Below are 22363 nucleotides of genomic sequence, written 5' to 3'. Positions count from 1 at the left end.
CATGACCTGCTATTTGCTGGCAGTTCTTTGGCTCTAATGGATTTTGCTTATGCACAGAGGATGACACCTCTCTTTAACTCTGTCTCGTTTCATTTATTTTCCTTTCCAGACATCTCTTAGTATTTCCCTAGCATGTTTCCAAATTATTTTTGGACAGTTTAGCTCTCTAATGTAGAAGACAATCCTAGTACTAAGTTCTGCTTTAAAGGTGTTTTATATACAACTTTTCTTCTCCATAGTGTCATAGTTTTCATTGTTTATGAATGAATATTTGGAAACCAGCGTATCTTGTTATTATATTTCATTTACTATTTTCCAAAAAGAGATGATCACATTTCCATCTGTATGTGTAAATGAGATGTAATTTTATGAAATAACCTATTATAGAAGGTTTTAGATATTTTAAAATTTAAAACTGTTCTAGTTTTCTCATTTCTGTCTTTCACATTATTTTTATTGGCTGTTTTAAAGCAGTTATGAGAATGTAATCCATATAATGGTGTCACAATAAACTACATAATAATCATCATTCTAAGTCAATAACACTATTTTCTTTATAGCAGACAAAGTAATAATACCTCTGGTTCACTGGCAAATAGAATATATATATCATATTTTTTTCTCTGACCCTTTTATGCTGCTCAAATGTGCTAAGTCACACAAAAATTTGTTATGTGTATGCAGTATAAATAATATGAAACTTTGAATCTATTAATTATATATTTATATAAATGAGTAAATATTCTTATAGTTTTGATTCCTTTCATTGTTTAATGAAAATGCCTTGGTTGTAGTGAATACCATTTTTCACTTTTTAGCAGAAACTTCAAAGAATTTTACTGGTATTCTTTTTTGTTAGAGAATTTTTTAATAGCTAACTACAAATATCTCTAGTCTCAATTTGCATGTCTATCCAATAGTCAGAATAGTAAAAAAGTTATCCTGATAAATATTTCCCACCAGTTCTTTAGTCAACAAAGGTTTGTCCTCATGCTATGGGCATTTCATTCAAACTCAGCCTCCTTTTTTCTGTAGTCAGCTGAGCCTTTCATTACTTAAGGAAATCCTTAGAGAGAGGTAAGGAACAATATTGATTTGTCTCTTATAGCTGCCCTCTTTAAACTAGACATACTCCAATTTTTTTTCCTTCTGAGCTGTTTTCTGATCATACAGTAATTTTCTTTGTCCCTGATTCTGCATGGTCTATTCCTCCTTTCACACTTATGTGTTAATAAGTATCTGATGTGTTAAAGGAATATTTCTGTTCCTAAAATGGATAAATCTGTTAAACCAAGAAAAGAAATATACTTGGGAATGAAGGTCGACATAATTTCAACATATTGAAAAGCTCTTTGTTCTTTCATACCTTAAAAATGAGTTCATATTAAGGGTCAGATTCTGATGCCCAGAAAGCATAGACTACATTAGCATCCTGTTTCTCTAGCGAAAAATGAATCTTCTTGAGGACAACAATGATAACAAAAACATTTATTGACATTTTTTACAAGGCCATTCTCTTAATCATCTCACACATTTGATAGAACACTTAGACATAAACCAATTCTCAGCCACGTTTGTATTTTGTGAAGGTTATTTGATTACCATGGGCGTGTGCCTCCACCTCCCCGTGCAGTAATTCCGCTGAAGCGTCCCAGAGTGGCTGTAACAACTCGCAGGGGGAAAGGAGCCTTTTCCATGAAAGGGGGATCAAAATCTACTGCCAGTGGATCTTCTTCATCAGGCTCTAAATGTAAGTATCTTCTTTATTTTATTTCTCTTTAAAGAAGGGTGGGGATACTTATCACTGCATGAATGTCTATACTCAAATTAATCAATGATTATGGAGCATCTGCTGTGTACAATATATGAGAGAAATGTAAAATGGATAAGAAATGGTCTCTGCTTTCCACTACACTACACTGCAGTAGAAAACTGTTTTATTAGAGCAAATAATATGCTCTTGGCCCACCTAGCTTGTGACATATTGAAGTCTTGAAATATAACATGTTGCTTTTAATGAAAAAAAAAATTCACTTCAAAATAGAGTGAATATAGTATCTTTTCAAGGGAACAATATGCAAATTCAATGCATGTTTTGAATATTTGAGTGCTGGGATAATTAAGATAGGCAGAGTAGACAGGTTAAAAGGGTAACTTTCCATACTATTCTAAATCATGAGAATTATGTGTCTGAAAACATGTAATGTCTTAAAAAATAATATATAATTTCACATTAATTAGTAAAAAGTAGAGATACAAACTTCTCAACTAAACAGATTGCCAAATTTTTATATGGACAGATTCAGAAGACTCTAATTTATTAGTAGAATATTATTCCTAAGGAAAGGATAGCAAAATTTCTTGCATTTCTTGAGATTACATTCTACAGAGAAGAGACAGACAAGAGCAAGCAAAGTAAAATCTGAGGTGTTACACAGTCGATCATCACTATGTAAAAGAATAAAGCAGAATAAAGTTGGGAGCACTGTATTTCATTGGATGGTGTATGACTGCCTCTCTGACAAGGTGGCATTTCAGCAGAGACCTCATGGAAGTAAAGGAGTGAGAGGGTGGGCTTGAAGCTATCAAGGGTAGAGTGTCTGGGTAGAGGAAATGGTCAGTGCAGAGATTTTACATTGGAACAAGAAACCAGTGCAGCAGAGGGAGAAAGAGGAAATTAGGCAGGAAATAAGGTAGAGGGAGGGTGAGTTCCAGGGCAGCTTGTCAGGCCATTGTAGGGATTTCATAGTTACTCTGCATCTCAATCTTTCAAGACAAATAAGGCAAATACCGTTATTCCAATGTCACTGATGAGTAAACACAGAGAAGTTCACATAGTAAATGGTAGGGCCAACACTAGAACTCATGTTTTTTTCATTTTCATCCCTATATACTATCTACTCTAGAACATTGCCTTCTGTCTTAGTGCCATCCGAAATACTAAGAAAGAACGCTCTTGAAATATGTGCAAGATGTGCAAGATGTAGTTACCAGAAGCACTAATGTTTCCAGTAACAAAGTTTTGTGCACTCAGAACTTGACTTAGCTAATATAACCTAAATAGGAAATTACATAGATTTACAGTTCCCTATGTACTGACTTATCCATTTATCTAATTATTCTATAAATAAAAAATGTGAATTCCCTTTTTGAGTCTTAGTAATAAAAGAAAATGAGATTCTGCAACAATCTCTAAACAATCTTATATGCTCTCTGAGTATTGTCCAAAAGCAAAGAAGCTTCTTGAATTTGGTTCTTGCTGTGGAAAATTGAACATTGAATTGCCTGCTAGGTTTATAGAAGACTTTTTTACCCTAGGAGTGTTAACTTAATTTCAAATAGAAATATCTTAAGCACCTGTGGATTCTTTGCCCTGTAGTCACTTTTAAAACAATGTTTACCAATGGAAACGTTATTGATATTTTGGCCATGGCAGTTCCACACTGTGTAAGAGTATTCCAAGCTTTGCAGAACATTTAGCATCCCTGATCTCCAAACCTGAAAGGCCAACAGCACTCCTCAGTCTTTGTAACAACCATGTGTACCCTTATACATTTCTAAATCTTCCTTAAGGAGATGGTACCACCCTGGTTTAGAACCAATGGATGGTGGCCCTTCTTGGGCAAGAGCAGTTTTGTACAACTCAGCCACTTGATTGCCATAAAACAGAGTGATGCAGAGAAGAGTGGTATTTTACAGTGGTTATTTTGATATAAATATCTTAATATTCAAATGCTTAAGCTGCATTTGGCCTTTTTATTTTTGATTTCTAGTTTTCTTGGGTCATGGAGAGAGAATGAGAATTATAAAATCTTTTTTAAGGATCTTATTAAGAATTTCTCTTGGTTTCATAATAATGAGATTTTGTAAGTGGAAAATAGGATATATTTTCTGCTTTTAGTATAATACTATGTGTTTGTTTTACCTTGTTGGTTGTATCATCCAATCCTCTGTAGAATTCGTTCTTTGGTGGCAAATTGATATGTCAAATTCTGAAAGTGATTGCTTAAAAGTCCTCTACCAGATAGTGACTTTATAAAGTTCTTCTTTTCTTCCAGTTTTATTTTATATCCCACATTGCTTGGATGGTTTTTATATGATGTTTTATAATAATAAGAGGAGAAAAATTATAGCTAACTTTTTTGGTGTTTGTTCTATGATAACTATTGTTTTAAACATGTATTTTTATATATTAGTGCATATAAATTCATTTAAATATATTAATTCATTTGTTTCTCATAACTGCCTATAAGTGAAGTATTATTATCATTCCCATTTTATAGGTGTAGAAAATGAGGCATAGAAAAGTTAAGGAATATCCCTAAAGTCACAGAGATATTTAATAACAGAGCCAGGAACTACAGCCTGGTTCTAGAGCATCTGTGTCTAGAGTATAGGCTCTTTAGTCTGTACCCTTTTCAACACTGCCTCTCTATAACTTCTTGGAGGATCGTAGCTTTTATTTATATAATATCTCATTTACTATCTTTAGCCTAGAATTTTACTCTGTTTGATACTTTACTTGATCCTTTACTGATAAGGCTCTCTTTTGGTTTGCATTTCCCTAATATATCCATTTATTCTCCACCTTTCTTTGTTGTTAGTTTCCTGGGGCAAGTGTAATAAATTATCACAAACTGAATGGTTTAACAACAGATATTTGGAGGCTGAATGTCTGAAATCAAGGTGTCAGCAGAGCTGTGCTCTGTCTCTGCAAGTTCTAGGGGACAGTTTGTTCCATGCCTTTCTTTCAGCTTCTGGTATGCTGGCAATCTTTGGCATTTCTTGGTTTACTGACGTACCACTCCAGTCTCTGCTTCCATCATCACATGGTCTTCTCCCATGTCTTTGTGTCTGTGTCTCTTTTCCTTCTCTTATGAAGACACTAGTTATATTGGATTAAGACTCACCCTAATGACTTCATTGTGATTATATCTGCAAAGATGTATTTCCAAATAAGGTCACATTTACAGGCACTGGAGATTAGGACTTCAACATATCTTTTGGTAGAATATTTTAACCCATAACACTGTCACTTTATTTTTGCATATTTCCTAAAACAACATATATCTGGATCTTGTTTTTGAAATCAATATGAAAGTCTTTATTTTTGCAGGGAAATTTAATACTTTTACATTTATTATATTAACAAATGTATTGGATTATATTTCTTCCATCCTAATTCCAAGTATTTAACTTATTGTTTCCTCTTTTCTTCCTTTCCTTATGCTTGCTTAATGAATTTTCTTTTAATTCCTATCTATTCCCTCTCAACTGCCTTAATTTGTATATTCTACTAGGCCTCTCCATTTCATTAGTGGCTATAATATATTAAACATTTATAGATAAAAACTTTTTATCTATTTTTCTCTTAAAATCAAACAATAGCTATGCTAACTCCCATCCAAGACACAAACTTTATATTTTTTACTTTTAAAAAAAAAATTTATTGGAGTATAGTTGCTTTAAAATGTTGTGTTAGTTTCTACTGTACAGCAAAGTGAATCAGCTATACGTGTATATATATATCCCCTCTTCTTTTGGATTTTCATCCCATTTAAGTCACCAGAGAGCACTGAGTAGAGTTCCCTGTGCTATACAGTAGGTTCTCATTAGTTATCTATTTTATACATAGTATCAATAGTGTATATATGTCAATCCGAATCTCCCAATTCATCCCCCCATTCCCCCTTGGTATCTGTATGTTTGTTCTCTACATATGTCTCTATATCTGCTTTGTAAATAAGATCGTCTATACCAATTTTTTCATATTCCATATATATGCGTTAATATACAACATTTGTTTTTCTCTCTCTGACTCACTTCAATCTGTATGACAGTCTCTAGGTCCATCCACATCTCTACAAATGACCTAATTTCGTTCCTTTTTATGGCTGAGTAATATTCCATTGTATATATGTACCACATCTTTATCCATTCCTCTGTTGATGGACATTTAGGTTGCCTCCATTTCCTGGATATTGTAAATAGTGCTGCTATGAATATTGGGGTGCATGTATCCTTTTGAATTATGGTTTTCTCAGGGTATATGCCCAGTAGTGGGATTGCTGGGTCACATGGTAGTTCTACTTTCAGTTGTCTAAGGAACCTCCATACTGTTCTCCATAGTGGCTATATCAATTTACATTCCCACCAACAGTGCAAGAGGATTCCCTTTTCTCTACATCCTCTCCAGCATTCATTGTAGGTACATTTGTAATCATGGCCATTCTGACTGGTGTGAGGTGATATCTCATTTTAGTTTTGATTTGCATTTCTCTAATAATTAGTAACTTTGAACATCTTTTCATGCATTTGTTGGCCATCTGTATGTCTTCTTTGGAGAAATGTCTATTTAGGTCTTTCACCCATTTTTTGATTGGGTTGTTTGTTTTTTTTGATATTGGGCTGCATGAGTTGCTTGTATATTTTGGAGATTAATACTTTGTTAGTTGCTTCATTTGCAAATATTTTCTCCCATTCTGAGGGTTGTCTTTTCATCTTGTTCATTGTTTCCTTTTAAGTTTAATTAGGTCCCATTTGTTTATTTTTGTTTTTATTCCCATTACTCAAGGTGGTGGGCCAAAAAAGATCTTCCTGTGATTTATGTCAAAGACTGTTCTGCTCATGTTTTCCTCTAAGAGTTTTATAGAGTCTGGCCTTACAGTTAGGTCTTTAATCCATTTTGAGTTTATGTTTGTGTATGGTGTTAGGGAGTGTTCTAATTCCATTTCATTCTTTTACATGTAGCTGTACAGTTTTCCAGGCACCACTTATTTAAGAGGCTGTCTTTGCTCCATTGTATATTCTGATCTCCTTTGCCAAGACATGAACTTTAGAAAGCTTCTATTTCATCACTCCCAAACCGCCTTACCTCCTCCTCCACCACCCTTCTCTGCTATAGAAGCTCAAGTTTTATACATAAATGTTAGAGTTTTAGTTTCCAGCTTCTGTAAAATATTTATGTATTTTATATCTTTTCTTTCTCATATACTCTGTACTTAGTGCTTCTTTGACCACTCCAAGTGTCTGTTGTCATTACTACACATTAGGACTTAATTTAAAATTTTGTAAGTTTTTTTAGTTATATCCATTCTCCTTTAATTCTTAGGTTTTAGGTTGCCTCTAAAATAATTACTTCGGGTAAATGGATAATATAATTTCTGAATCTATGCATGCCTACAGAAGTCTTTATTTTTCCCCACATATGCATATTTTGACTTGGTCTAAATTAGTTAACTATATTTCTTTTTCTCTTAGTATCCGATGTACAATATCCTAACATCTTAACCACTTCTAGTATTCTACTTAAATACTGATGTTTGTATCATTCTCTATCCCTTGTTAGTATTTTCTTTATCTCAACTCAGAAATCTCAGCAAGATGTATCTAGAAGTATATCTTTTATTAATTTTCCTTTGGACTTTATGAACCTTTTGAAAATGAAGGTTCTAATCTTTTTTTGAGGGGACAGGGATCTTCTTGGAGGTGGCGTAATGTGTGGTATCTGAGACAGAGCACTCAACATGGCAGGGCACTGCTAACATTCTCTGTATTTCCCTCAGAGGAGATTCACAGGCATTGCTTTTAGTAATATTTGTTAAATTTTAAATATATATTAAACAATTCCCCCATGTTAATGTTATATTTCACAATTAGAGTATAAAGAAATAATTGGTTAAACTAAACATACACGTGGTTCTTATATTAAGTGAAACCAACCAAAGCACATAAATATAATGTGTGAATTTAATGGAGAGGAAGTATACTTAACTTATTGAATGGAGAGCAGAAATGTGAAAAATATTTGGAAATGGAGAACAAAGGAAAACAGGTTGAATATTAGGTTTAACTAGCAGGCCTTTTTTTTTTAATTAGTTTATCTTTTTATTTATTTATCTATTTATATTGAGACAAAATTGACATATAATATTGTGTAAGTTTAAGGTGTACATCATGTTGATTTGATACATTTATACATTGCAATGTGACTACCATCAGAGTTCTAGCTAACACCTCTATCATGTCACATAATTATCATTCATTTTTCTTTTTTTAACATCTTTATTAGAGTATAATTGCTTTACAATGGTGTGTCAGTTTCTGCCTTATAACAAAGTGAATCAGTTATACATATACATATGTCCCCATATCTCTTCCCTCTTGCATCTCCCTCCCTCCCACCCTCAATATTCTACCCCTCTAGGTGATCACAAAGCACTGAGCTGATCTCCCTGTGCTATGTGGCTGCTTCCCACTAGCTATCTATTTTATGTTTGGTAGTGTATATATGTCCATGCCACTCTCTCACTTTGTCCCAGCTTACCCTTCCCCCTTCCCGTACCCTCAGGTCCACTCTCTAGTAGGTCTGCATCTTTATTCCCATCTTGCCCCTAGGCTCTTCTGACCATTTTTGTTGTTGTTGTTTTGTTTAGACTCCATATATATGTGTTAGCATACGGTATTTGTTTTTCTCTTCCTGACTTCACTCTGTATGACAGTAACTAGGTCCATCCACCTCATACAAATAACTCAATATCATTTATTTTTAAGACTGAGTAATATTCCATTGTATATATGTGCCACATCTTCTTTATCCATTCATCTGTTGATGGACGCTTAGGTTGCTTCCATGTCTTGGCTATTGTAAATAGAGCTGCGATGAACATTTTGGTACATGACTCTTTTTGAATTACTGTTTTCTCAGGGTATATGCCCAGTAGTGGGATTGCTGGGTCGTATGGTAATTCTATTTTTAATTTTTTAAGGAAGCTCCATACTGCTCTCCATAGTGGCTGTATCAATTTACATCCCCACCAACAGTGCAAGAGGGTTCCCTTTTCTCCACACCCTCTCCAGCATTTATTGTTTCTAGATTTTTTGATGATGGCCATTCTGACCGGTGTGAGATGATATCTCATTGTAGTTTTGATTTGCATTTCTCCAGTGATTAATGATGTTGAGCATTCTTTCATGTGTTTGTTGGCAACCTGTATATCTTCTTTGGAGAAATGCCTATTTAGGTGGTCTGCCCATTTTTGGATTGGGTTGTTTGCTTTTTTGATATTGAGCTGCATAAGCTGATGGTATGTTTTGGAGATTAATCCTTTGTCAGTTGCTTCATTTGAAAATATTTTCTCCCATTCTGAGGGTTGTCTTTTCGTCTTGTTTATGGTTTCCTTTGCTGTGCTAAAGCTTTGTAGTTTCATTAGGTCCCATTTGTTTATTTTTGTTTTTATTTCCATTTCCCTAGGAGGTGGGTCAAAAAGGATCTTGCTGTGATTTATGTCATAGAGTGTTCTGCCTGTTTTCCTCTAAGAGTTTGATGGTGTGTGGCCTTATATTTAGGTCTTTAATCCATTTTGAGTTTATTTTTGTGTATGGTGTAAGGGAGTGTTCTAATTTCATTCTTCTACATGCAGCTGTCCAGTTTTCCCAGCACCACTTATTAAAGAGGCTGTCTTTTCTCCACTGTATATTCTTGCCTCCTTTATCAAAGATAAGGTGACCATATGTCACCTTATGGGTGGGTTTATCTCTGGGCTTTCGGTCCTGTTCCATTGATCTATATTTCTGTTTTTGTGCCAGTACCATACTGTCTTGATTCTTGCAGCTTTCTTGTATAGTCTGAAGTCAGGGAGCCTGATTCCTCCAGCTCCATTTTCTTTCTCAAGTTTGCTTTGGCTATTCGGGATCTTTTGTGTTTCCATACAAATTGTGAAATATTTTGTTCTAGTTCTGTGAAAAAAGGCCAGTAGTAGTTTCATAGGGATTGCATTGAATCTGTAGATTGCTTTGGGTAGTATAGTCATTTTCACAATGTTGATTCTTCCAATGCAAGAACATGGTATATCTCTCCATCTATTTGTATCATCCTTAATTTCTTTCATCAGTGTCTTATAATTTTCGGCATAGAGGTCTTTTGTCTCCTTAGGTAGGATTATTCTTAGGGGTTTTATTCTTTTTGTTGCAATGGTAAATGGGAGTGTTTTCTTAATTTCTCTTTCAGATTTTTAATCATTAATGTATAGGAATGCAAGAGATTTCTGTGCATTAATCTTGTATCCTTCTACTTTACCAAATTCTTTGATTAGCTCTAGTAGTTTTCTGGTAGCATCTTAACGCTTCTCTATGTAGAGTATCATGTCATCTGCAAACAGTGACAGCTTTATTCCTTCTTTTCCAGTTTAGAATCCTTTTATTTCTTTTTTTTTCTCTGATTTCTGTGCCTAAAACTTCCAAAACTGTGTTGAATAATACTGGTAAGAGTGGGCAACATTTTCTTGTTCCTAACCTTAGAGGAAATGGTTTCAGTTTTTCACCATCGAGGACGATGTTGACTGTGGGTTTGTCATATATGGCCTTTATTATGTTGAGGAAAGTTCCTTCTATGCCTACTTTCTGGAGGGTTTTTATCATAAATGGGTGTTGAATTTTGGCAAAAACTTTCTCTGCATCTATTGAAATGATCATATGTTTTTTCTCCTTCAATATGTTAATATGGTGTATCACATTGATTGATTTGCATATACTGAAGAATCCTTGCATTCCTGGGTTAAACCCACTTGATCATGGTGAATGATCTTTTTAATGTGCTGTTGGATTCTCTTTGCTAGTATTTTGTTCAGGATTTTTGCATTTATGTTCATCAGTGATATTGGCCTGTAGCTTTCTTTCTTCATGACATCTTTGTCTCATTTTGGTATCAGACTGATGGTGGCCTAGTAGAATGAGTTTGGGAGCCTTCCTCCCTCTGCTGTATTTTGGAAGAGTTTTAGAAGGATAGGTGTTATCTCTTCTCTAAATGTTTGATAGAATTCGCCTGTGAAGCCATCTGGTCCTGGGCTTTTCTTTGTTGGAAGTTTTTTTTTATCACAGGTTCAATTTCAGTGCTTGTGTTTGGTGAGTTCATATTTTCTCTTTCTTCCTGGTTCAGTCTCGGAAGTATGTGTGTGTCTAAGAATTTGTGCATTTCTTCCAGGTTGTCCATTTTATTGGCACATAGTTGCTTGTAGTAATCTCTCATGATCCTTTGTATTTCTGCAGTGTCAGGTGTTACTTCTCCTTTTTCATTTCCAGGTCTATTGATTTAAGTCTTCTCCTTTTTTTTCTTGATAAGTCTGGCTAATGGTTTATCAATTTTGTTTATCTTCTCAAAGAACCAGCTTTTAGATTTATTGATCTTTGCTATCATTTCCTTCATTTCATTTTCATTTATTTCTGATTTGATCTTTTTGATTTCTTTCCTTCTGCTAACTTTGGGGGGGTTTTGTTCTTCTTTCTCTAATTCCCTTAGGTTTAAGGTTAGGTTGTTTATTTGAGATGTTTCTTGTTTCTTAAAGCAGGCTTGTAGAGCTATAAACTTCCCTCTAAGAACTGCTTTTACTGCATCCCATAGATTTTGGGTCATTCTGTTTTCATTGTCATTTGTTTCTAGGTATTTTTTGATTTCATCTTTGAGTTATTAATTGATCTATTGGTTACTAAGTAGTTTGTTGTTTAGCCTCCATGTGTTTGTATTTTTTACAGATTTTTTCCTGTAATTGATATCTACTCTCATAGTGTTGTGATCACAAAAGATACTTGATATGATTTCAATTTTCATAAATTTACCAAGGCTTGATTTGTGACCCAAGATATGATCTATACTGGAGAATATTCCATGAGCACTTGAGAAGAAATTGTATTCTGTTGTTTTTGGATGGATTGTCCTATAAATATCAATTAAGTCCATCTTGTTTAATGTATCATTTAAAGCTTGTGTTTCCTTATTTATTTTCATTTTGGATGATCTGTCCATTGGTGAAAGTGGGGTGTTAAAGTCCCTTACTATGAATGTGTTACTGTCGATTTCTCCTTTTATGGCTATTAGTATTTGCCTTATGTATTGAGGTTCTCCTATGTTGGGTGCATAAATATTTACAATTGTTATATCTTCTTCTTGGACTGATCCCTTGATCATTATGTAGTGTCCTTTTTTGTCTCTTGTAATAGTCCTTATTTTAAAGTCTATTTTGTCTGATATGAGAATTGCTACTCCAGCTTTCTACTGATTTCCATTTGCATGGAATATACTTTTCCATCCCCTAGCTTTCAGTCTGTATGTGTCCCTAGGTCTGAAGTGGGTCTCTTGTAGACAGCACATATACAGGTCTTGTTTTTGTATCCATTCAGCCAGTCTATGTCTTTTGGTTGGAGCATTTAATCCATTTACATTTAAGGTAATTTTTGATATGTACGTTCCTATTCCCATTTTCTTAATTGTTTTGGGTTCATTATTGTAGGTCTTTTCTTTCTTTTGTGTTTCCTGCCTAGAGAAGTTCCTGTAGCATTTGTTGTAAAGCTGGTTTGGTGGTGCTGAATTCTCTTAGCTTTTGCTTGTCTGTAAAGATTTTAATTGCTCTGTCAAATCTGAATGAGATCCTTGCTGGGTAGAGTAATCTTGGTTGTAGGTTTTTCTCTTTCGTCACTTTAAATATATCTTGCCACTCCCTTCTGGCTTGCAGAGTTTCTGCTGAAAGATCAGCTGTTATCCTTACGGGGATTCCCTTGTGTGTTACTTGTTGTTTTTCCCTTACTGCTTTTAATATTTGTTCTTTGTATTAAATTTTTGATTAATATGTGTCTTGGTGTGTTTCTCCTTGGATTTATCCTGTATGGGACTCTCTGTGCTTCCTGGACTTGATTAACTATTTCCTTTCCCATATTAGGGAAGTTTTCAACTGTAATCTCTTCAAATATTTTCTCAGTCCCTTTCTTTTTCTCTTCTTCTTCTGGGACCCTTATATTTCGAATGTTGGTGCATTTAATGTTGCCCCAGAGGTCTCTGAGACTGTCCTCTCTTCTTTTCATGCTTTTTTCTTTATTCTGCTCTGCAGTATTTATTTCCACTATTTTATATTCCAGGTCTCTTATCTGTTCTTCTGCCTCAGTTATTCTGCTATTGATCCCTTCTAGAGAATTTTTAATTTCATTTTTTGTGTTCTTCATCACTGTTTGTTTCCTCTTTAGTTCTTTTAAGTCCTTGTTAAACTTCCCTTGTATTTTCTCCATTCTATTTCCAAGATTTTGGATTATCTTTACTGTCATTATTATGTATTCTTTTTCAGGCAGACTGCCTATTTCCTCTTCATTTGTTAGGTCTGGTGGGTTTTTGCCTTGCTCCTTCATCTGCTGTGTGATTATCTGTCTTCTCATTTTGCTTAACTTACTGTTTTTGGGGTCTCCTTTTTGCAGGCTGCAGGTTCGTAGTTTTCATTGTTTTTGGTGTCTGTCCTCAGTGGCTAAGGTTGGTTCAGTGGGTTGTGTAGGCTTCCTGCTGAAGGGGACTAGTGCCTGTGTTCTGGTGGATGAAGCTGGATCTTGTCTTTCTAGTGGGCAGGTCCACATCTGGTGGTGTGTTTTGGGGTGTCTGTGGCCTTATTATGATTTTAGGCAGCCTATATGCTAATTGATGGGGTGTGTTCCTGTCTTGATAGTTGTTTGGCATAGGGTGCCCTGCACTGTAGCTTGCTTGTTGTTTATTTGGACTGCGTCTTGGTGTTGAGGTGGAGATCTCTGGAAGATTTTTGCCATTTGATCTTACATGGAACTGGGAGGTCTCTTGTGGACCAGTGTCCTGAACTTGGCTCACCCACTTCAGTGGCACAGCCCTGACACCTAGCTGGAGCCCCAAGAGCCTGTCCTCCACATGGCTCAGAGTAAAAGGGAGGAAAAAAAGAAAGAAAGAAGATAAAATAAAATAAATTTATTAAAATAAAGAATAATTATTAAGAAAAACATTTTTTTAAGTAATAAAAAAATGGACAGACAGAACCCTAGGACAAACAGTACAAGCAAAGCTATACACACAATATCACACACAAAAGCATACACATACACACTCACAAAAAGAGAAATGGGGAAATATATATATATATATCATTGCCCCCAAAGTCCCCCTCCTCAATTTGGGATGATTCATTGTCCATTCAGGTATTTCACAGATGCAGGGCACATCAAGTTGATTGTGGAGATTTAATCCGCTGCTCCTGAGGCTGCTGGGAGAGATTTCCCTTTCTCTTCTTTGTTAGCACAGCTTCTGGGGTTCAGCTTTGGATTTGGACCTGCCTCTGCGTGTAGGTCGCCTTAGGGAGTCTCTTCTTCGCTCAGACAGGACGGGGTTAAAGGAGCAGTTGATTCGGGGGCTCTGGCTCACTCAGGCCTGGGGGAGGGAGGGGAACGGAGTGCAGGGCGAGCCTGCGGCAGCAGAGGCCAGCGTGACGTTGCACCAGCCTGAGGCGCGCCGTGCGTTCTCCTGGGGAAGTTGTCCCTGGATCACAGGACCCTGGCAGTGACGGTCTGCACAGGCTCCCGGGAGGCGAGGTGTGGATAGTGACCTGTGCTCACACACAGGCTTCTTGGTGGCGACAGCAGCAGCCTTATTGTCTCAAGCCCATCTCTGTGGCCTGCGCTGATAGCTGCGGCTCACGCCAGTCACTGGAGCTCCTTTAAGCAGTGCTCTTAATCCCCTCTCCTCACGCACCAGGAAACAAAGAAATAAGAAAAAGTCTCTTGTCTCTTCGGCAGCTCCAGACTTTTTCCCGGACTCCCTCCCGGCTAGCCGTGGTGCACTAGCCCCTTCAGGCTGTGTTCACAGCGCCAGTCCTCTCCCTGCTATCCGACCGAAGCCCGAGCCTCAGCTCGCAGACCCCGCCCACCCCGGCGGGTAAGCATACAAGCCTGTTGGGCTGGTGAGTGCTGGTCGGCACCGATCCTCTGTGCGGGAATCTCTCCACTTTGCCCTCTGCACCCCTGTTGCGCCGCTCTCCTCCGTGGCTTCGAAGCTCCCTCCTCCGCACCCCGCAGTCTCCACCTGCGAAGGGGCTTCCTAGTGTGTGGAAACCTTTCCTCCTTCACAGCTCCCTCCCACTGGTGCAGGTCCTGTCCCTATTCTTTTGACTCTGTTTATTCTTTTTACTTTTGCCCTACCCAGGTACGTGGGGAGTTTCTTGCCTTTTCGGAGGTCTGAGGTCTTCTGCCAGCATTCAGTAGGTGTTCTGTAGGAGTTGTTCCACATGTAGATGTATTTCTGATGTATGTGTGGGGAGGAAGGTGATCTCCTGTCTTACTCTTCTGCCATCTTTAAGCTCCTCCAGCCTTTTAAAAAAGAGATCTTTGTCGTGAGGGGCAAGCGTAAGACATAAACAAAGTTAACATCCGTATCAATTCCTCACAGACACAGGGAGAGATTGCCTGCCAGAAACTCAGTGAAATATAAAAGGATCAATCCATAAAATGAGATGAAAGACAGAAATCTTTCCCAAAATGATTCATTCAGCTTCAAAAACAGAGTAATCAAAATTACTCAGAAGCAAACTATTTCCATTAAGAATGTGGTCTGGGAGTTGGACAAACTAGCTTTTGAGTCAAGTAGTGCTGTGGATTGATGGCTGGATTTTACACTCTGTAAAACTACATTTTCTCATCTTCCAAATGGACATGAGGATACTCAGCTCATATCTGAGTTTATGGATAAAATGTTAGTAAATCCATAGAAGTAAAGTAATTTCAGACCTACTACAGAAAAGAGAAAATATGAAATCTGCTATAGAACTAGTAGATAAAAGATGATAGGGACAGATGCCAAGACTTGAGACAGAAGGCATTAGAGCAGGTCTGGGAGAGCTCACTATAAGTGAGTCTGACTGACTAAGAAAGCTGGGGTCATCAGAGATATGGATACTGCTATATCTTCTGTGACTGCATTAATCACTATAAATTGAATGTCTTTGGGCTAAGGTACAATTTTTTTGAACTTCGATTTTTTTTCAGGAGCCTCCATACTATTTTCCATAGTGGCTACACCAATTTAATTCCCACTAGCAGTTCACGACAGTTGCTTTTTTCTCCACATGTTCCTCAACATTTATCTCTTGTCTTTTTGATAATAACCATCCTAACAGATATAAAGTGATATTTCACTGTGGTTTTGATTTGCATTTACCTGATGATTAATGATGTTGAGCATCTTTTCATCTACCTGTTGACCATCTGTATGCCTTTTTTGGAAAAATGTCTGTTCAGATCCTCCCCACTTTTTGATCAGATTATTTTTTTGCTATTGAGTTGTATGAGTTCTTTGTATATTTTGCATATTGGCCCCTTATCAGATATGATTTACAATTATTTTCTCCCATTTAGTAGGTTGCCTTTTCATTTCATTGATGGTTTCCTTTGCTGTACAGAAGCTTTTAAATTTGATGTAGCCCCATTTGTTTATTTTTCTTTTGTTGCTTTTGCTTTTGGTGTCATATTCAAAAAATCATTGCCAAGACCTATGTCAAGGAGGTTACTGCCTACATTTTCTTCTAGGAGCTTTATGGTTTTAAGTCTTACATTCAAGTCTTTAATCCATTTAGAGTTATTTTTTGTGTGTGGTATAAGATTATGGTCCAGTTTCATTCTTTTGCACGAGCTTGTCCAATTTTCCCAACACCATTTTTTGAAGAGACTGTTCTTTCCCCATTGTACATTCTTTGCTCTTTTGTCATAAATTAATTGACCATATATGCATGGGTTTATTTCTGGGCTGTCTATTCTATTCATTGATCTACATGTCTGTTGTCATGCCAATACTATTTTGTTTTGAATATTATAGCTTTGGAATATAGTTTGAAATTAGGGAGCATGATGTCTTCAGCCTTGCTCTTCTTTCTTAAAATTGATTTAGTTATTCAGGGCCAATTTGTGGTTCCATACAAATTTTAGGATTGCTTGTTCTATTTGTTATTCTACAAACAATCTAGTCTTTCTTATGTGTAATCAGTGGAAAATTTTTCCATGTATCTTTTCCTTTTGACATATTTGGACTCCAACTTCTGTGCTCTTTGTTTTTTACTGTTCTTTTTTTTTTTTTCTATTTTTCCTCTTTATTGTGAGATAGTTTCTTTCAACTTTTGCTCTCCCAAATTTGCTTTTTAGCAATTTTACTACTAACACATTTTTATTCAGAAATCAAGCTTTTAATTTCTAGAAATCCTTGTTTGAAATTGCTTCTGTTTAAGTGTTAAGGCCATGGCATTTTTATTAACATTTTCTAACATTGGTTTTACATCCTCAGTATCCACTTAGTCCAGTTATTTGCCTCCTACATCTCCCTCCTACAATTTACTCTGTAAATCACTTTCTTTCTTGGAGAATTCCTCAACATCTGTGCACCTCAAACTATTTTTGTCTCTCAGTAAGTGAGGGGCTAAAAGCCAATGTGATTTCTTATCAAATTGACTAGTAGCTATCTTGGACCTCTCTTTTGACATGTGAGAATTTCCTTGTTCTCAGGTATAAACTGAGATAGATGTCCACTCAACAGTGCATTTCCCCTCAGGGAATGCCTCTGGTGTCAACGGGACTCTCAGGCTCTCCAAGGACTATACATTGCAAGGTGCTAGGTATAGTCCCTTTCATCACTCTACTGAATCTCTCTCCTCTTTCCCCACCCACCCAGGGCACAATAACATTCCAGCCTTCTGGCAGAGGCAAACAAGCCCTATTTTGAACCCCTATATACTTGGCTTCTTTCCTTGCCACTGTATGTTCAAATACTCCAATTCCATGCCTACACCTTCTTTCAGAGGACATGGGGTCTTAGGTATATATGGATGCTCTTCCAGTTTCCATGTCAGCCATAATTTGTCTTGCTTTATAATTTAAATTAATATTGTTTTGGGGGTTGAGGCACCAAAACATAGACTGTATTCATGTTTCTATCCCTCAGAAATCCCCAGATACTGAAAAATCTAATGATGTTTTTTCTTACATTGGAATAAATCAGTAATGAAAGGATGTTTATAAAAAGCAAATTGCCAAAGTCAGCTACTTGCAGACAAAATGAAAACTACCCTTTTGTAAGGACTATCTAGTAAAATAATTATTTGAAATACATTATGGATGTATTAATTCTCAAATTATGTTAAATAAACTTATTAGCACAGAAAGGCAACAGACTGATCAATTCTGTGTATGCTTCATATAGTTCTATGTATTTAAAGGCTCAATTCACAAAAATTAACTTTAGTGTTATTTTAGTGAAATATAAATCTAAACAAGATTTGTATATAATTCACTGGCAAGCATAACCAGAATCACAATTGCACATTCTCTCTAAAAGCATATTGGCAGACAATATTATTTATACATACACACATATAAATATGTATGTATATTTGTGTGTATATAAGTATTCATTATTTGATAGTACTTCTGTAATTAGCCTGGTATGTAAGAATAACAATAATTTTCAAATTCAAATCACACAAAAAATTTGAGTGAAGTGTGAAATATACTGTGTTAATATTGGCTTAAGTGAATGAATATTTACTGAGGTATACAGTTTGGTCTTTTATTAATAGTTGTTTCCCAGTACTTAATGACTTGGCAAGTTTAGGGGAGGAAATTAATGTTATAGCTTGGACAACTTGTCTTTCTTATTTCAGAGTTCTTAATAGTACTAAATTCCACTGAGGAGAAAAACCATAAAAAGACAAAATATATTAATGCTATAATTTGCCAAAGTTGAATAATGATAAGTGTTTAAAATTGATTGCTCTTTTTATAAAAAGTAGATTACCACTAGGTATTTCTGTCCCTTTTCAAATCAACTTGAACTAATACTATAATCAACTTGCCCTGCCCCACATCGTGGAATCATAAGATAAAGATGTGATATTGCTAATAAACACTTTACAAAAGAGAAAACATGAACACCTATGACCTTTAGCTGAGTTTTTAGTTGAAAAACCAGTGGCTTCTGAAAAAAATACAATATTAAGTCAATTTCTTTAAATAATTAATTTAAATTCTAATGTCTATCAAGAGAAATCCTAGTAAGTTCTGATGCCTTTGGTGTCCTGTCAATGCACTTTCAGTGACAGGACAGGTGAAAGACGGATATAAAATCCCTGAAGTGCCTAACAGGCAAATAAAGGCAGTTCAATTAAATTTAAGAAGTAGTAGTTGTGGAACTTCCCTGGCAATTCAGGGGTTTAGACTTCGCCTTCCAATGCAGGGAGTGCAGGTTTGATCCCTGGTCAGGGAGCTAAGATCCCACATGCCTCGTGGCCAAAACAAACAAACAAACAAACAAAAATCATAGAAGCAATATTGTATCAAATTCAATAAAGCCTTCAAAAGTAAAAAACAGTAGTAGTTGAGAACATATCTTAACACTAAGGAAGTGTTGTGTTGGTTTATTCACCCCAAATGCACATAATTGCTTTACAAGGTTGTGTTACTTTCTGCTATATAACAAAGTGAATCAGCTATACGTATACATATATTCCCATATACCCTCTCTCTTGCATCACCATCACACCCTCCCTATCCCACCCCTCTAGGTGGACACAAAGCACCAAGCTGATCTCCCTGTGCCATGCGGCTGCTTCCCACTAGCTATCTATGTTATATATGGTAGTGTATATATGTACATGCCACTCTCTCACTTTGTCCCAGCCTACCCTTCCCCCTCCCTGTGTCCTTAAGTCCATTTTCTATGTCTACATCTTTATTCCTGTCCTGCCCCTAAGTTCTTCAGAACCTTTTTTTTTTTTTTTTAGATTCCATATATATGTGTTAGCATACGGTATTTGTTTTTCTCTTTCTGACTTACTTCACTCTGTATGACAGACTCTAGGTCCATCCACCTCACTTACAAATAACTCAGTTTCATTTCTTCTTATGGCATAGTAATATTCCATTGTATATATGTGCGATATCTTCCTTATCCATTCATCTGTTGATGGACACTTAGGTTGCTTCCATGTCCTGGCTATTGTAAATAGTGCTGCAATAAATATTGTGTTATATGTCTCTTTTTTTTTTTTTTTTTTTTTTTGCGGTACACGGGCCTCTCACTGTTGTGGCCTCTCCTGTTGTGGAGAACAAGCTCTGGACCTGCAGGCTCAGCAGCCATGTCTCACGGGCCCAGCCGCTCCATGGCATGTGGGATCTTCCCAGACCGGGGCACAAACCCATGTCCCCTGCATTAGCAGGCGGACTCTCAACCACTGCACCACCAGGGAAGCCCAACACGTCTCTTTTTCAATTATGGTTTTCTCAGGATATAGGCCAATAGTGGGATTGCTGGGTCATATGGTAGTTCTATTATTAGTTTTCTAAGGAAACTCCATACCATTCTCCATAGTGGCTGTATCAATTTACATTCCCACCAACAGTGCAAGAGGGTTCCCTTTTCTCCACACCCTCTCCAACATTTACTGTTTTTCAATTTTTTGATGATGGCCATTCTGACTGGTGTGAGGTGATACCTCATTGTAGTTTCAATTGGCATTTCTCTGAAGATTAGTGATGTTGAGCATCCTTTCATGTGTTTGTTGGCAATCTGTACACCTTCTTTGGAGAAATGTCTATTTAGGTGGTCTGCTCATTATTGGATTGGGTTGTCTGTGTTTTTGATACTGAGCTGCAGGAGATGCTTGTGTGTTTTGGAGATTAATCCTTTGTCAGTTGCTTCATTTGCAAATATATTCTCCCATTTTGAGGGTTGTCTTTTTGTCTTGTTTATGGTTTCCTTTGCTGTGCAAAACCTTTTAAGTTTCATTAGGTCCCATTTGTTTATCATTGTTTTTATTTCCATTTCTCTAGGAGGTGGTCAAAATGGATCTTGCTGTGAATTATGTCATAGAGTATTCTGCCCATGCTTTTCTCTATGAGTTTTATAGTGTCTGGCCTTACATTTAGGTCTTTAATCCATTTTGAGTTTATTTTTGTGTATGGTGTTAGGGAGTATTCTAATTTCATTCTTTTACATGTAGCTGTCCAGTTTTCCCAGAACCACTTATTGAAGAGGCTGTCTTTTCTCCATTGTATATTCTTGCCTCCTATATCAAAGGTACAGTGACTGTATGTGCCTGGATTTATCTCTGGGCTTTCTATCCTGTTCCATTTATCTATATTTCTGTTTTTGTGCCAGTACTATACTCTTTGGTTACTGTAGCTTTGTACTATAGTCTGAAGTCAGGGAGACTGATTCCTGCAGCTCTGTTTTTCTTTCTCAAGATTGCTTTGGCTATTCAGGGTCCTTTGTGTTTCCATACAAATTGGGAAATTTTTTTGTTCTACTTCTGTGAATAATGCCATTGGTAGTTGATAGGGATTGCATTGAATCTGTAGATTGTTTGGGGTAGTATAGTCATTTTCACAACGTTGATTCTTCCAATCCAAGAACATGGTATATCTCTCCATCTGCTGGTATCATCTTTAATTTCTTTCATCAGTGTCTTACAGTTTTCTGCATACAGGTCTTTTTTCTCCTTAGGTAGGTTTATTCCTAGGTATTTTATTCTTTTTGTTGCAATGGTAAATGGGAGTGTTTCTTTAATTTCTCTTTCAGATTTTTCATCATTATTGTATAGGAATGCAAGAGATTTCTGTGCATTAATTTTATATTCAGCTACTTTGCCAAATTCATTGATTAGCTCTAGTAGTTTTCTGGTAGCTTCCTTAGTATTCTCTAAATATAGTATCATGTCATCTGCAAACAGTGACAGTTACTTCTTCTTTTCCGATTTTAATTCCTTTTATATTTTTTCTTCTCTGATTGCTGTGGCTAAAACTTCCAAAACTATGTTGAATAATAGTGTTGAGAGTGGGCAACCTTGTCTTGTTCCTGATCTTAGTGGAAATGGTTTCATTGTTTCACCATTGAGAATGATGCTGGCTGTGGGTTTGTTATATATGGCCTTTATTATGTTGAGGTAAGTTCCCTCTATGCATACTTTCTGGAGGGCTTTTATCAAACATGGCTGTTGAATTTTTCGAAAGCTTTTTCTGCATCTATTGAGATGATCATATGATTTTTATCCTTCAATTTGTTAATATGGTGTATCACAATGATTGATTTGTGTATACTGAAGAATCTTTGCATTCATGGGATAAACCACACTTGGTCATGGTGTATGATCCCTTTAATGTGCTATTGGCTTCTGTTTGCTAGTATTTTGCTGAGGACTTTTGCATCTATGTTCATCAGTGATATTGGCCTGTAGTTTTCTTTTCTTGTTACATATTTGTCTGGTTTTGCTATCACGGTAATGTTGGCCTCATAGAATGAGTTTGGGAGTGTTTCTCCCTCTGCTATAATTTGGAAGAGTTTGAGAAAGATATGTGTTTGCTCTTCTCTAAATGTTTGACAGAATTTGCCTGTGAAGCCATCTGGTCCTGGGCTACTGTTTGTTGGAAGATTTTTAATCACAGTTTCAATTTCAGTGCTTGTGGTTGGTCTGTTTATATTCTCTATTTCTTTCTGGTTCAGTGTAAGAAGCTTGTACTTTTCTTAAAATTAGTCCATTTCTTCCAGGTTTTCCAT

General features: G+C 36.3%; 1 protein-coding gene across 1 annotated transcript in view; it reads left to right on the top strand.

Moving 5' to 3' along the window:
* The window catches only part of RALYL (RALY RNA binding protein like), a 131719-nt gene that overhangs the window by 79160 nt on the left and 30196 nt on the right, over positions 1–22363 (top strand). The window contains exon 4 of the mRNA XM_022554992.2: positions 1590–1750. Coding sequence (XP_022410700.2) covers positions 1590–1750 — 161 coding nt within the window. The remainder of the gene's footprint in view (positions 1–1589; positions 1751–22363) is intronic.

Source organism: Delphinapterus leucas, chromosome 17 (assembly GCF_059928025.1).
Source record: "Delphinapterus leucas isolate spDelLeu-1000000601 "Yukka" chromosome 17, BTC_Dleu_Yukka2, whole genome shotgun sequence".
Taxonomy (NCBI): domain Eukaryota; kingdom Metazoa; phylum Chordata; class Mammalia; order Artiodactyla; family Monodontidae; genus Delphinapterus; species Delphinapterus leucas.
The sequence above is the reverse complement of the archived record's forward strand: the minus strand, read 5'-3'. Positions and strand labels throughout refer to the sequence as shown.